Genomic DNA, 15910 nt, shown 5'->3' on the forward strand with positions numbered 1-15910 from the left:
ACAGGTTATGTGAGACACACATACATACAACCCATGTTTCAGTGTACATGTCAAGGGGCCAAGACCCCTGATCAGCTCAGTAAGTTATTTTGTACATTGCACAGAACAACAGAGGGAGAGACACTTTCTTGGAGAGGTTCATCCTCTCTGAAGGAGGCTGGAGACCAGGGCCCTCATTAGCTGGACCCCTCCTCCTATTTGGTCGTGGCAGCCTCAGAGACAGCCGTCTCCTCTAATCGATCCGCTGGCTTCTCCTCCTTCTGGGGATACAGGTCCAGGTACTTCTGCATGCACTCCTGCATGGCCCGGAACTGGTCTACACAGTCCGACCCCTTGACATCTTCTGTGCTGTAGTGGAAGCAGGAAAAGGCCACCTTGAACTGTTCCCCACACGGGCCGCTGGCCATGCCCCCCAGGCACGGACAGTTCCAGTTGATGTCTCCGTTGGGCAGGATCAGTCCGTGCTCCTCGTAAGGATCATTGGGGTCGTCGGCACCCAGCTCCGCGTTGCTTGGAGTTTCATGGTCTTCTTTGGTCACAGATATGATTCGATCCTTCCCTTCCTGCCGGCAGTAGGCCATGGTGCAGCCCGGCGCTCCAACCTCACGGCGACTGTGGCGGCGGCCTCACGCCGTGACCTCCCCGGTGATAATATTTTCATGTTTATGTTTGCTTCAGCCAGGCAGCAAAGGGAACTACCCATCTTAGATCACTCTAAATTAAAATTTTATACTGAGACTTTTCAGGCCATAGAGGTAGTGTAAATTCAGGGCCCAAACTCAAGTACATCAGTTGACTGATGGTGTGCAACAAATTATCTCGAGGCTTAGTGGCTTAAAACAGTCGTAACACTTTATCTCTCATGGTTTCAGACAGAGAGCAGTTGTCTCTACCCCATGATGGTTAGTACCTCAGCTGGAATACCCAAAGGCTGGAGACTGGAATCACCTGACTTAGCTAGAGATGTGGGCCAGAACATCCACATATGGTCAATCCATGTAGCCTGGGCTTCCTCACAGCCTGGTGACGGGGTTCCTGGGCAAGTATGCGAGAGGGCCTGCCCTCAGGGGAGCCGCGTTGCCTGCTGTGGCCTAGCCTTGGAAAGCACGTAGTATCACTTTGACTGCATTGCGTGTCAAGGCCGTCACAAGTCACATCCAGGTTCAAAGAGAGAAATACCACCTCTTGATAGGAAGCAGCAAGGTTCTAGAAGTGCATGTGGACTAGAATTATTGCAGTGGCTACATTTGGAAACTACAGTGTGCCACACCAAGTGAAGGCGAGTGTGTCGTTGACAGTTCTCAGGGGGTGACATTTTTCTTATTTTCCCTTCCACTAGAAACAAGTCTAAGACACAGAAGTAGCCCCACCATCTCTGTTTCGGGTGGTTTTTCCCCTAGTTCACCCACTGTAGGTATTGCCTTCTGAGGGTCCTATCTTTGTGTGGAGGTTTCCTTATTCGTGCCCAAGTTTTATCTCCTGTCCCAACTTCAGGCCACCAGCTGACCTGGCTTCAGCTCCACCCTACCTATCTGGATTTGTGCTTACCTACTGTTTATGACCTCCAAAGACAGCCCTTACTTTCCTGCCAGCTCAGCCATACATTCTAAAACATGCTTGCCTTTCATTTCACATGTTCAGATATTCTACGGGGGTTTCTCCAGACATGTGACTCACCATATTTCCTAAAACAGAACTTATCAGGTTATTTTCATTATTGCTTTTTTGTTTCCCCTGATTTGTTTTTTGTTTTTGGTGCGCTAGGTCTTCCTTGCTGCGTGCGGGCTTTCTCTAATTACAGCAAGTGGGGGCTACTCTTCATTACGGTGCGCAGGCTTCTCTTGTTGCAAAGCACGGGCTCTAGGCGCATGGGCTTCAGTAGTTGTGGCACGCGGGCTCAGTAGTTGTGGCACACGGGCTTAGTTGCTCCTTGGCATGTGGGATCTTCCCAGACCAGGGCTTGAACCTGTGTCCCCTGCATTGGCAGGTGGATTCCTAACCACTGTGCCACCAGGGAAGTCCCTCACTATTGCTTTTTAATCATGAATAATTATTCAAAATTTTCCTTATTGAGATAAATTTAGATCCGGGCTCAAAAGTGTTAGTCTCATCTATTTTACTCTTTTCTTTCTAACCCAATACATTTGACATTTCTAAAAATATATGATCTTAAGATTGACTGCATCTTATTAAGAATGGGATAAATTAGTAATATTTAAAATATGAATTATGGGACTTCCCTGGCGGTCCAGTGGTTAAGACTCTGCACGTCCACTGCAAGGGGCACAGGTTTGATCCCTGGTTGGGGAACTAAGATTTTTTTGCCACGTGGCACAGCCAAAAAAATAAAATAAACAAGATAAATATGAATTATGTTTAAGAGAGTGATAGAAACTTCAGAACAGGACTCAAAGGTTACATATCTCTGGCCCTATTTTGTAAAAAATATATATATCTGTGTATATATATCTCGAAAACATCGAAAGCTGGGCAAGAAAGCCAGAGGACTAAAAGGATAGAAAAAAGTAATGTTATCAAACTGTTTATGAAATGGCCCGCACATGGAGGGCACTCCCCAGTATGCCACCAACCCAGGCCCTGTCCCCTTTTCCTCCTCTTTCCTATTTCTTTCTGAGAGTCCCCACTGGCGCCCCGCGCGGTCACAAACCCTTGGCTGAGTCTAGGAGAGTTTTGGTATTCAATGAACCAAGTGGGTGAGTGGCTCTAGAGCCCCCATGTCCGTTCACTCGGCTTAGACAGGATTTATCAGTCTGTCTTCAGCTTGAGAGGGAGATCCTCGCAAATCCAGTCTCTTGGGCCCCTCTCCTCTTGCTGCTTCCATCTTTCAAATTGCTCATCAGAGGGGCATGATCCTTCCCCTGTGTGTGTATGTGTATACACACACACACATACGCACATCGTGATTTCTCCAGCTGGGCTCTGTGGACACCTTCTAATGGAAGGTGGCCAGCTCTTTGGGTTTCAGCTCCTGGGGAACCCGCTTTGGGCTTGAGTGATATTGCCTCCTCTTACCTCTCCAGCCTAGGGCTCGTAGTTACTTCCTCCATCACTACACTCTAGGTCTCTCACTCTTCCCTCTTTGGCCCTCAATTCCTCCATCAGCTACGTTTCAAATTCTTTTTATTAAATTCTTACTGATGTAAATATTTGATATGGTTTCTCTTTTCCTGGGTAGACCCTAAGTGGTAGAGAACCTAAACTCCCCCATTTTATAGTTGAGAAAATGTGGACCTTTTTTTCTTCCCAATACATTTTAGAATTAGCTTAGTCATGTTCAAGGAAAACCCTTGCTAGCATTCCTGAAACCCAGGAACTTAAGGAATCTCTTCAGGTTCACAAAGTTAGTGGAAGGCCAGGTATTGGGTCCACGATGCCTTGATTCTCAAACCACTTCTCATTCTAACAAATTAAAACTTCCAGGGTAGGAAAATGGGTAACTAGAGGAGTGGAAGAGGGGCTTTTTAAAAAAATATCTATACGGTCTTGTTTCTTTGTATTTTTAACCATGTAAGTCTTTTTACCTATTTAGAATAAATAAATGAATTTTTAAGGTAAAACAAATGTCTACCTTTATACATTGTGCTGTGTAAATGTGGGTCTTTTACAAAGTGAATTTAATTTCTATTAAATGTCATTATGTTTGCTAGTTATTACTAAGTATTAGTTATCTCACACACACACACACACACACACACACACAATGTAGTTCTATATAAATAAATCTACATTAATCCCATTTGTTTTCTGCCTCCTAGAATAATGATCTCCAAGCTTTTTTTGGGTCACATTTTCCTATTGGTAAAAGGTTTTGAACATATACTCCCATTATATGTATATTTATTTATAATTATATTAAGTAGCTAGACCACTGAATTAATGTGTACAGTCTAAAACAATGAAAGTTGACATGTATAAAGGACAAGGTAAACAAATTAGGAGGAGAAGTTCCAAAACCTTTCCTCCATCCCAGCAGATGGTCCTATGCACCCAGGGGACACTGTTCTAGAGAATGCCAGTCAGGAGCTGCTGGAGGGTCCCAGACACTTACTCCACTGAAGTGCCTACACGTTCACCAGAGTGAATGAAAATGTTGAAAATGCTCTCTGACTTCAACTCCCTAACTTGTTCTAAGTTCCTCAGTTCAAACACAAAGCAATAAAACTAGCTCCAAAAACACCTTGGCCTCACTTCTAAGCTGTTTCTCACAACTGTAACCAGAGTCTAACATGCTCGGCCTCTGAGGTTAGGAAGCCCGTCACTAGTGTACGTTAGACTATTTACTTATCACCGAAGATAAGTAACCTTGAGATAAAATGGGAGAGGGGAACCTAAAATATAATGACCATCACAAAAACTGACAATTTCTATTTGACTCAAAAATCTGTGATGAGAGCAGTACAAAATTAAGCTATTTTCTGGAGTCTTTTGGGGGTTAGTCCTTTTATCAGATACAATGTAATGACTGTCTCCTATCTGGGTTCAAACAGTTCAAAACTAGCCCTAGAGTAACCCCTGCCAAAGTTGAAAGGTTTCACTTGGGAGTTCCTCTCTGAGTTTTCTGGAACAGTAAGCAGAGCCCTCTCTGCTCGGGGCCTCTGGAGTGCCTGCAGTGTGCTGACACCAGGGTGATACAGAGTGGCTTTTCAGGTCAATGACATTTAGGCATTAATAATCAGATCATGGAGGAAAGTTCACATTTCTGAGCAGAATACTGGAAATGATTGCTTGCCGGGGAAAAGAGCAGAAGGCTTCGCAGAGGGAATGGCATTTGATCTGGATGATGAGGGAGACTTATAATTCAGGAAGAAAGGAGAGGAGGAGGGGGAAGGGAAAGAGAAAGCAGTCAAGGGAAAAGAAGAGAAACACTGAGCACCTGACTAGGTAGATGTGTCTCATCATATAATCCTTAGGAAAGCCTTTGGAGACGGCCATCATCCCCACTGCACAGGTACAGGAACCGTGGCTCAGGAGAGTTAAGTAACTAGCACAAAGCACACATGCAGTTATCTGCTGGAGGGTTGAATTAAGGGGGCCAGTAGCTAGACAATTGCTCATAAGGGCAATTTAAGTGGTACCAAAACGTCACTGTATGTTATTTGTAAGGATACAGAGCAGTTACTTAACAGAACCATTCTTGGGGAGTATAGTGTATGTGTTGGGAAAATAAAGAATTCGTAAGCTATCTGGGGTGCTGATGTGGTCCAGATCCCCGGGGACATGCTGGGAGAGCTGGTTACTAAACTCTGAAGGAGGCTATTTTCCTGTAACACTCAGGAGTAGCAGCCACTTTAAATAAGTGCTTAACAGATATTTGAAGACTATCAATTTAAAGGGGACCAAACGACATATACCAGGACAAAACTATAATTCAAGAAGATACATGCACCCCTATGTTCACAGCAGCACTGTTGACAATAGCCAAGACATGGAAACAACCTAAATGTCCATCGACAGAGGAATGGATGAAGACAGTGTGGTTTATATATTACTACGGAATACTACTCAGCCATAAAAAAAGAACGAAATAATGCCATTTGCAGCAACATGGATGCAACTAGAGATTATCATACTAAGTGAAGTGAGTCAGAAAGAGAAAGACAAATACCATATGATATCACTTATACGGGGAATCAAAAATATGGCACAAATGACTCTATCTACAAAACAGAAACAGACTCACAGACATAAGAGAACAGACTTGTGGTTGCCAAGGGGAAGGGGAGTGGGGGAGGGAAGGAGTGGGAGTTTGGGATAAGCAGATGCAAACTATTATATATAGGATGGATAAACAACAAGGTCCTACTGTAGAGCACAAGGAACTATATTCAATATCCTGTGATAAACCTTAAAAGAAAAGAATATTTTAAAAAGAATGTATATATGTGTATAACTGAGTCACTTTGCTCTACAGCAGAAATTAACACAACACTGTAAATCAACTATAATTTAAAAAATAAATAAGATTAAATAATAAGGGGCCCAAACAAATAGTGTGTCCAGATACCTGACTTGTTCTGAATGGTTATAGAAGGGTCAGTCCTAAATCTGTTTAACTGCAAAGCAGGTGCTCTTCAAAGCCTGTAGCTTGGGGCTGAAAGGTACATAGACAGGCAGGCAGATGGACAGACACAGGGAGAGACACAGAGATGGGGAAGAATTCAAAGGTGATTCTAAAGACTGCTTCTCACAGGAGTGTCTGATAGTAGCCCTAGCGTTGCGTCTTCTTCAACTTTTTATCACCGCCACAAAATTTTCAGGTAGCTTAAATCCTATAGGGAACAAGATGAGATAAGAATGAGTGAACCGATAGATCTCCACTGATAAAAAAGAAATCGACAACTGTGTATTTGTTATCCTCAGGAAATTACTACAATCAAGGGGAGACTCGTAAGAAGGAACTTCTGCAGAGCTGTGATGTTTTGGGGATTCCACCCTCCAACGTAATGATTATTGACAACAGGTAAACTTATCTTTTAACAAGTGGAAATTCATTGGCAATAAAAATGCAGTGGTACACTCAAAAGACACAAACATAATGTGGGTGGATAAGAACATCTTACTTGAGAAGTCTACAGAAAATAGTTTCACGTTTGTTTTTAAGTGACAGTGTAGTGCAAGTGAATTTTTTCAACTTCTGTTCAGATTTTGTCTTAAGATAGCTGCTTCTCTTGAATCTTTAAAAAAAATTATTATAAAAAATTTCAGGGACTTCCCTGGCAGTCCAGTGGTTAAGACTCTGCGCTTCCATTGCAGGGGCCACGGGTTCGATCCCTGGTCAGGGAACTAAGATCCCATATACCGCAGCCAAAAAAAAAGAGTCAAAAGTGTAAAGGACAGTATTACGAAACCCACATGCCTGTAATCTGAGACCAGTGATTGTCAAGCCTTTGCCGTACGTACTTCATCTAACCCTACATAACATCTGTTGTGTGTGAAGTTGTGGGTTTTTTGCAGTTGTAACTTAGCTGTTATATATTTTTTAAAATTTTTTATTGGTGTATACTCTGTTGTGTTAGTTTCAGGTGTACAGCAAAGTGACTCAGTTATACATATACATGTATCCACTCTTGTTTAGATTCTTTTCCCGTATAGGCCATTACAGAGTATTGAGTAGACTTCCTGTGCTCTACAGTAGGTCCTTTTACCTGTTTTATATATAGTAGTGTGTATGTGTCAATCCCAGTCTCCCAAATTATCCCTCCTGTGTGTGAAGTATTTTAAAGAAAACCCAACCATCAGGTTATTCTATCCCTACGTACTTCGGGATACATCTCTTAAGAAGATAGACTTTTTTTTCATGCAGCCACAATGTCATTATTATCCATCTAACAACATTAATAGTAACAGCAATTCCTTGATTTCTCCAATACCCAGTCCATTTTGAGCTACCCCAAGTAGCTCAAAAATGAATGTCTTTTCACAGTTGGTTTGTTCAAATCAGGATGTAGACAAAGTGCACACATTATACCTGGTTGATATTCTGCGTGTCCCTCCCCCCCCCAACCTTGTCACTGATTGTTGAAAACCTGAGTCAGTTGTCGTACAGAAGGATTTGTCTGTCTGCTCCCTCGTGGTTTTACCTAAGTAGTTCCTCTATCCTCCGTATTTCTTGCAAACTGGAAATGAACGCTAACTTTCAGGGGCAAGAAGCTGCACTGTGTACTCCCTGTTCCGTCATTTCAGGACATGTACTATCTGTCTCACTTTCAGTCACGCATGTGACTGTCTGTCACACGTACTGTGTGCCTCACTCTTAGTGAGCTCACGTGGCAATGGCCGCCCCTTTCACTGTAAAGACCCACATCAGCCTTTCACGCGGTGCTTTCAACGAATCCTTAATTAACTAGAAGTTGCAAAACGGTGACTTTCTAGATGTCTCCTGCGTTCCAAATGTATTAGCTATATATTCTATAAAGTAGAACTTTATCAACTGGGGCTATTTAGTTATCCTGATAGGTACTTTGATCCCAAAAGACAGGCTAAATGCTTAATTCTTTCCCTTTAATCGCCGTTTTCAGAATAGGAGTTGATCCCCTACATACCTCCTATGGTAACCCATTGTTTTTTTGTTTGTTTCTTGGATGGGGAGGCCACTGCTTTATTTCATTAGGAACTTCTGTGTTCATGTGTTCGGTTTTTCAGTTTAAGTCATTGTGTTCTTTGATACTCCAGTTGTCTCCTCTTTGTCCTCTTCATGTTGGCTCATGCATCCTTTTGATAAGAAACGAAGACTCTGACTTAATTTATTACAATTTTTACATATCCCGAAGATCAGGCAGCTTCAGCAATATCCCCTACTTTGAAGATGCTACAGTAGGGGGTTAGTAAACTTGTTAAAAACAAATACTTCAAGGGCTTCCCTGGTGGCGCAGTGGTTGAGAGTCCGCCTGCCGATGCAGGGGACACGGGTTCGTGCCCCAGTCTGGGAAGAGCCCCCATGCCGCAGAGCAGCTGGGCCCATGAGCCATGGCCGCTGAGCCTGTGCGTCCGGAGCCTGTGCTCCACAACGGGAGAGGCCACAACAGTGAGAGGCCTGCGTACCGCAAAAAAATAAATAAATAAATAAATAATAAAAAAATAAATACTTCAAGAAGCCAGTTTGAAGATTCAAGGAAACCAGGTATCTTAGTCTGCTCAGGCTGCCATGGCAAAATACCAGAGACTGGGTGGCTTAAACAACAGAAGTTTTTTTTTTAATATTTATTTATTTGGTGGCGCTGGGTCTTAGTTGTGGCACGTGGGCTCCTTAGTTGCAGCAGGCGGGCTCCTTAGTTGTAGCATGCAAACTCTTAGTTGTGGCATGCACGCAGGATCTAGTTCCCTGACAAGGGATCAAGCCCAGGACCCCTGCATTGGGAGCGCAGAGTCTTAACCACTGCGCCACCAGGGAAGTCCCCAGAAATGTACTTTTTTTCTCACAGTTCTGGAGGCTGGAAGTATAAGATCAAGGTGCAGCAGGGTCGATTTCTGGAGAGAGTTTGCTTCTTGGTGTGCGGATGGCCGTCTCCTCACTGCTCACATGTAGCAGGAAAAGAGAAGTTTCTCTCTTCCTCTTCTTATAAGACCACCAGTCTTATAGGGTTAGGGTCCCACCATTATGACCTCACTTAACCTTAATTACCTCCTAAAGACCCCGTCTCCAAATACAGTCACATTGTGGATTAGGGCTTCAACAGATGAATTGTGGGAGGACACAACTCAGTCCCTAGCAACATGCAACTTTTAGTCTTTCAGCTTCTCATTTCCTAACCCAGAAAAAGCAGAGCTTTGGAATCTTGCTTTGGGTTATTTAGATGGGTCAAAGAGAAGAATGAAGGGAAGAAAGAGAAAAAAAAAAAGTTTTATGGAGGACCTACACTCGGAATAATAATGGTAAATGTATATTAAACTGTTATTGTCAGTGCCAAAGGCCATACTAAATACAGTGATCTTAAAACCTTCAAAATAATCCAATTACTTCTTCCACGTTATAGAGAAGAAACAGGCCTAGTGAGAGGTTGAGTCATTGGCCCGGGGTCATCCAGCTAATATGTGGTAGAGCTGGCGTTCCAGCTGAGGCTCTCTGGTCACTGTGCTTTGTCAACTCCATGAAGGGACTCACAATTTCACAAAGGTCATCTCATTTAATTCTTCCACTAACTGTAGAAAGATAGGTCTTTATTATCCTTTTTCAGTTTCACATGAAGAAACTAAAGCTTAAGACACTCGTCTGAGGCCAGACATTTAACAAATGGCAGGCAGTGCTAGGACTCGAAAGCAGAAAGGAAGACGGAACCGATTCCTGACTTTCCGCGAGAAAGTAGGTCACCACTTTGTTAGTGTATTTGGAAGACCAATGCGTGTTTAAGAGAACATTTGGTTGATGTTGTCTGCTTTCTTCCATTGTTCTGAACTTCGTGGCTGGATTTCAGGGAGACGTTTAGCCAGAGGAGTTCAGTCAGGTAAACCCTTATCCAGGGACTTCACTGGTGGTGCAGTGGATAAGACTCCACGCCCCCAATGCAGTGGGCCCGGGTTTGATCCCTGGTCAGGGAACCAGATCCCACATGCATGCCACAATTAAGAGTTTGCATGACACAACTAAGGAGCCCACGTGCTGCAACTAAGAGCCTATGCGACCAAATAAATAAATAATTTTTTTTAAAAAAAGTAAACCCTTATCCAACCCCTTAAAGAAGGAAAAAAGTTCAGGTCTCAAGATGAGAAGGCATCTCAGTAACCAGACAACCAAATGGATACTTTGGGTGATTTTACCTAGTTCCTTAATATCTGTGGGTTCTGCTAATTTAATGAATCATATATTTAACTGCATGTTATTAACAGATGCATATTAAGTGCCTGGACTGGGAAAGGCGCTGTGCTAGATGCTGAAGAAAGAGAACAGTTCAAGGTCCAGGAGCCGGGTAGTAGGTGTTGGCCTGACCGTCACCACTGCTGAGTTTGCAGAAACGTTCATTGTGCCAAGGTTCAGGCCTAGAAGGGGCTTAGAGACCCTCTCCAGGATACTTGGGAATTGAATGTGATTGGGAAATGCAACCTACAGATTTAGTATTCATTTGTTGCTTTTGTGCTTCTTAATATATTAGGAAGAGTCCATAGAATTATTTCATTTACATTTCAAAACAAAACAAAAAGTAAACACACATTTCTGTACACATAATTTCTAAAAGAACATATACCAGACTCGTTAATAGTAGGTGCTACTTAACTGGACCAGGGAAGGACACTTGCACTTCTTAATTCTGTACAGTTTTATTTCGCTTTTGCTTTTTTAGGAAGCCTATGTTACTTTTTTTTTTTTTTTGCGGTACGCGGGCCTCTCACTGTTGTGGCCTCTCCCATTGCGGAGCACAGGCTCCGGACGCGCGGGCTCAGCGGCCATGGCTCACGGGCTCAGCTGCTCCGCGGCATGTGGGAACTTCCCGGACCGGGGCATGAACCCGTGTCTCCTGCATCAGCAGGCGGACTCTCAACCACCGTGCCACCAGGGAAGCCCGCCTATATTACTTTTTAAAGTACAAGCAGAAACGCACATATATGGAATCTAAAAAAAAAAACGGTACTGATGAACTTAGTGGCAGGGCAGGAATAAAGATGCAGATGTAGAGAACGGACTTGAGGACACGGTGGGGAAGGGTAGGCTGGGACGAAGTGAGAGAGTGGCATGGACATATATACACTACCAAATGTAAAATAGGTAGCTAGTGGGAAGCAGCCGCATAGCACAGGGAGATCAGCTCGGTGCTTTGTGATGACATAGAGGACTGGGATAGAGGGGATGGGAGGGAGGCTCAAGAGGGAGGGGATATGGGGATGGATATATGTATACATATGGCTGATTCACTTGGTTGTACAGCAGAAACTAACACAACACTGTAAAGCAATTATACTCCAATAAAGATGTAAAAAAAAAAAAAGTACAAGCAGACCTCAGACATATCACAGGTTGGGGTCCAGCCCACTGCAATAAAGTGAATATCACAATAAAGCAAGTCACAGGAACGTTTTGGTTTCCCAGTGCATATGAAAGTTACGTCGACATTATAGCGTATTAAGTATGCAGTAGCATTCTGTCTAAAAAGACAACATACATAGCTTAATCAAAACATAGATATGATCTGAGCCTTCAGCGAGTTGTAATAATAACACCAAAGATCATAGATCACCATAACAAATATGATGATAATAATGAAAAAGCTTGAAATGTTACAAGAACTACTGAAATGTGACACAGAGACATGAAGAGCGCAAATGCTGTTGGAAAAGTGGCGCCAATAGACTTGCTCTCACACGGTTGCCACAAACCTTCAATTTCTAAAAAAATGCAGCATCTCTGAAGCGCAATAAAGTGAAGCACAATGAAACGGTTATATTGATGTATTATATTTTTTAAAGACTACTCCACCTAAGTAATAAAACATTCTTCCCTCTGTACTCAGCTTCTATCCCTACAACTGAAGGCTAAATTAGAAATAATTCTTCGTACGTTTTGATAATATTTGATTTGATAAGTTCAAAACATAGAATAGAATTCCTTGAAAAGATAATAATGCTTTTAAGCCTTTTTATAAACACTGTGCTTGTCTCATGGGCCTCATTCTGGAGGATGAGCAGGCACAGGGTCAGATAAGCTGCTCCAAAGGGCTCTGGCTGGAAATGCAGGGTTCAAGGGGGGCCTGACTGTGACAGAATAAAACAAAGCAGACTCTCCGGTTATAACCCAGGCCCATTAAAATGCTTCCGGGCCCAATGACCAACTGTTGGGCAAAACTTATGGGGTCTCAGAGCTGATCGTGGTCTGATCCATGCTCCCATCGTCCTGCACCTGCGATGCCACATCACAGCTATTCCCACAACCAAAACAGGGAGGACTCCCAGTGCCCCAACCTGTGTCCTCGTATGTAAGCTGGGCCGCAAACACACCACGCTTTCCTCTGCGTCCACACCCATGCATGTGCCTGGCCCTCTTCCACACGCTTCCTCTCTTCCCAGCACCCCATACCCTGGCCCTCTAGCAAACACCTCTTCATCCCTCAAACCCCAGCTCAAGATTACCTTAGACTCTGCAGCACCATCCCTGATTTGCCCAGATTTTCTTAGGCACTTTGGTTATATTCTCATCGTCCCGTTCTATCCTAGCACATACACTAATTTTTTAATCTGCGCCATAAGCCCCTCTGTATCTTTTATTCCTGTATCTGCAACCTCTGTCTTAACCCTTGACACACAGTAGTTGCTCAGTTCATGTTTGTTGAATAAATGAATGACTCCGCTTATACCAGAAGCTTTCTTCCTGTGGCAGCACGTAAATGTGTGGTCTCGAGAACTTAGATGATACCGAAGCATCCCAACCCCCTTCCTCACTTTTTCTTCATTTACCCAGAAGTGGTGATTAGCAAACCAATTTCTGAGACTTCAGTGGGACTGTTTTCACTTTTTAATTAAGTGAAACAGTCTTGATCCCTGGCTTGCACAGTTATTTTTAACCTTCTGGAAAGTCCTAAGTGAGTACTTTGGTTTGGAAGAATTTTTCTACATCTCTTGATTTTTGCCATTCTATAAGCTTGGCTCCACTGTCCTAAGGGTTCAGCGTCATGAAAATCTCATTCCCAGTACTTCTCTTAGCACCATTCCGGCATTAACAAGCCCAAGACTTTGACAGACTAATTTGAGCTGAACAAGGAAACAGAATCCAGTACCTAGTATAAACCGTAAATGAGCCTGGCTTGCTAGCAGTTCCTGGAAGTCTTTGTGTTTTCCAATAAATCCACGCAAATCATACAGTGAAAGAGAAGCCACAAAGCAGAGAGTCTGGGACTGTTGGGGTCATGTTTGTAATTAACCCCCCTCTCTCTCTCTCAAGACCCAGTAAGAGCCTTCCCCCCAAAAAAAACCGGAAAAGACCGTATGCCAACTGCCAAAGTGGATCTGACCAAGCGTCCTCTCACTATAAGAGATGAAAACAAAGCTCCACGCAGGCTTTCTCCAAATACACAAAGAAGTGCCTGGGCACAGGGCAAGGGCACAGCTCCAGTCCCAGTTGGCAGGAGCAGGGCAGGGCTCCCGTCCTCCCAAAGGGCGCGAAGGACAGGAATGTTTCCTAGAAAAGGAACCAGGGGAGGAGACCGAAGTGGACCGAGCAGATACGGAGCTACTGTGTGAACTTGGAAAGCCGCTTCCCTGCTACTTCAAAGGCGGGTTATTCTGGGAGCTGAAGGGAGGCTGGGTCTTTAAGTCACATGACTGGTCTTCAAGTCACATAAGTAAGTCAGTATAGAAGTAGAGTGGGACCAGGGAGGGTGGGCTTAACAAAGCATGTATTTGTGGCTGATTCTACTCCTTGAAAGAGGCTGCAAATATACCACAAAAATAGGATTCAAGGTGACAGTGTATTGTGATATTCATTACAGCACTCTTCATAATAGCAAAAAGTTGGTAGCAACCTAATTTAGCAGTAGGCAATGAATCATATAGCCGCGGTCCAGAACATTAAACCACCATTCAGAGTTTTCTCTGCACAGTTAATAACCCAGGAAGATGTTCACAATATAATGTTGAGTTTAAAAAGCAGTGTATACTTTCTTTACACTTTTCTGTATTTTCCATAGTTTTGATAGTGAGCATACATTACTTGTAAACCAAAAGTTTCATTAGATTTATTTTAAAATATATTATTTCTGGGAATTCCCTGGCAGTCCAGTGGTTAGGCCATCCAAAACTTCTACTGAATGTTAATTGTCTTCAGCTGCAGCTCTTCAGATATTCTCTTTCCTTTATCATGGAGGCACCTATATTTTTCTTTTTTTTAATTCATTTTATTTATTTATTTTTGGCTGCGTTGGGTCTTCGTTGCTGCACACTGGCTTTCTCTAGTTGCGGCGAGCAGGGGCTACTCTTTGTTGCGGTGCGAGGGCTTCGCGTTGCAGTGGCTTCTCTTGTTGCGGAGCACGGGCTCTAGGCATGCGGGCTTCAGTAGTTGTGGCGCGTGGGCTCAGTAGTTGTGGTGCACGGGCTTAGCTGCTCCGCGGCATGTGGGATCTTCCCGGACCAGGGCTCAAACCCGTGTCCCCTGCATTGGCAGGCGGATTCTTAACCACTGCGCCACCAGGGAAGCCCTTGTGTTTTTTCTTATTCGCCTTTTGGTACTCTCCTGGGGCAAGGAGACATGATGTCACATCACCAGAAATAGCTTATCAACATGATTCTCCTTCAAAGTGTGCTTCTCCTTGACCATTATTATCTCTGGTTCTCACAGTGCTAATCAAAGAGTACTGGTGCCTCTGAGGATGGTGAGGCTTGATTTTGAGGGACTCTCAAATCCTGCTAAAAGCAGATGCAAGGTAGAGCATCTGCTGGCCAGCTGTATGCCCCTCTTTCTGGGGCAGATCTTACAGTATTAGGCGGGTATGTTTATGTTTTCTGATTTTCTGATATGGTGGGGGTTTTTTTGCTTCATCAAAGTCGATGCTCTATAACTGTTATTCCTTTTGTTGTTTTCGATGGAGTTTGAGGGAAGAGAGTGAAGTGGAAGTGTTACTGGCACTGTGAGTGGAAGTCCATATTTCCACCTAGGAGTCCTGCTAGCAGTTGAAGGGAGAATGAGTAAGAGGAAATCAAGACCAGAGAAAAGAAAATGAGGGAAGTACAGTATGACGGAAAGAGCTCTGGTCCAGGGGTCATGAAATGGGGCTTCAGGTCGTAGCTCTGCCACAAACCGGCTGTGTTCCCTTTGGCAAATAATGTCCCCTCTCTGGGCTTCTCTTTTCTTATACGTACAATGACTGGATGAGATGGCGACTTTACCTCAAGCGCCTAGATCTTATCCGGAGCAGAGCAGGACGTGTTTAGATATGGCTGTTCTTCTACAAATGGAGGTTTATGTGCTCAGCTTGGCAATATAGCTGACACACTTTTAAGTGCTTTCCATTTTACTAAGCATCGGTACATTTCATGACATCCACGGTAGACTGTGTTCACTGTGACATGCTGGGGTCCTTGCATCAGAGAGCTGAATAGGGATGTAAAAAACTAAACAGCAGCCCTTTTAATAACCAAATACCGTAGACTGGGTGGCTCACAAACAGCAGAAATTTATGTCTCACCGTTCTGGAGGCTGAGAAGTCCAAGATCAGAGTGTCAGCAGATTTGGTGTCTGGTGAGGGCCTGTTTACTGGTTCACAGATGGCTCTCTTCTTGCTGTATCCTCTCCTGGCAAAAGAGGCAAGGGAGCTCTCCAGGGTCTCTATTATAAGGACACTAATCCCATGCATGAGGGCTCTGCCCTCATGACCTCATGACCTCCCAAAGGCCCCACCTCCAAATACCATCACATTGGGGAAACAGGTTTCAATGTACGAATTTTGAGGGGACACAAATATTCAGTCTAGAG

General features: G+C 43.7%; 1 protein-coding gene and 1 pseudogene across 2 annotated transcripts in view; one reads left to right on the top strand and one right to left on the bottom strand.

Moving 5' to 3' along the window:
• The window catches only part of PIGL (phosphatidylinositol glycan anchor biosynthesis class L), a 74203-nt gene that overhangs the window by 6937 nt on the left and 51356 nt on the right, over window positions 1-15910 (top strand). For both annotated transcript variants that reach the window (XM_089900294.1, XM_022560926.3), the window contains exon 2: window positions 6382-6481. In XM_089900294.1, coding sequence (XP_089756420.1) covers window positions 6382-6481 — 100 coding nt within the window. The remainder of the gene's footprint in view (window positions 1-6381; window positions 6482-15910) is intronic.
• LOC149744737 (mitochondrial intermembrane space import and assembly protein 40 pseudogene) lies at window positions 98-6957 on the bottom strand (annotated as a pseudogene).

This window comes from Delphinapterus leucas, chromosome 19 (assembly GCF_059928025.1).
Source record: "Delphinapterus leucas isolate spDelLeu-1000000601 "Yukka" chromosome 19, BTC_Dleu_Yukka2, whole genome shotgun sequence".
Classification (NCBI taxonomy): Eukaryota; Metazoa; Chordata; class Mammalia; order Artiodactyla; family Monodontidae; genus Delphinapterus; species Delphinapterus leucas.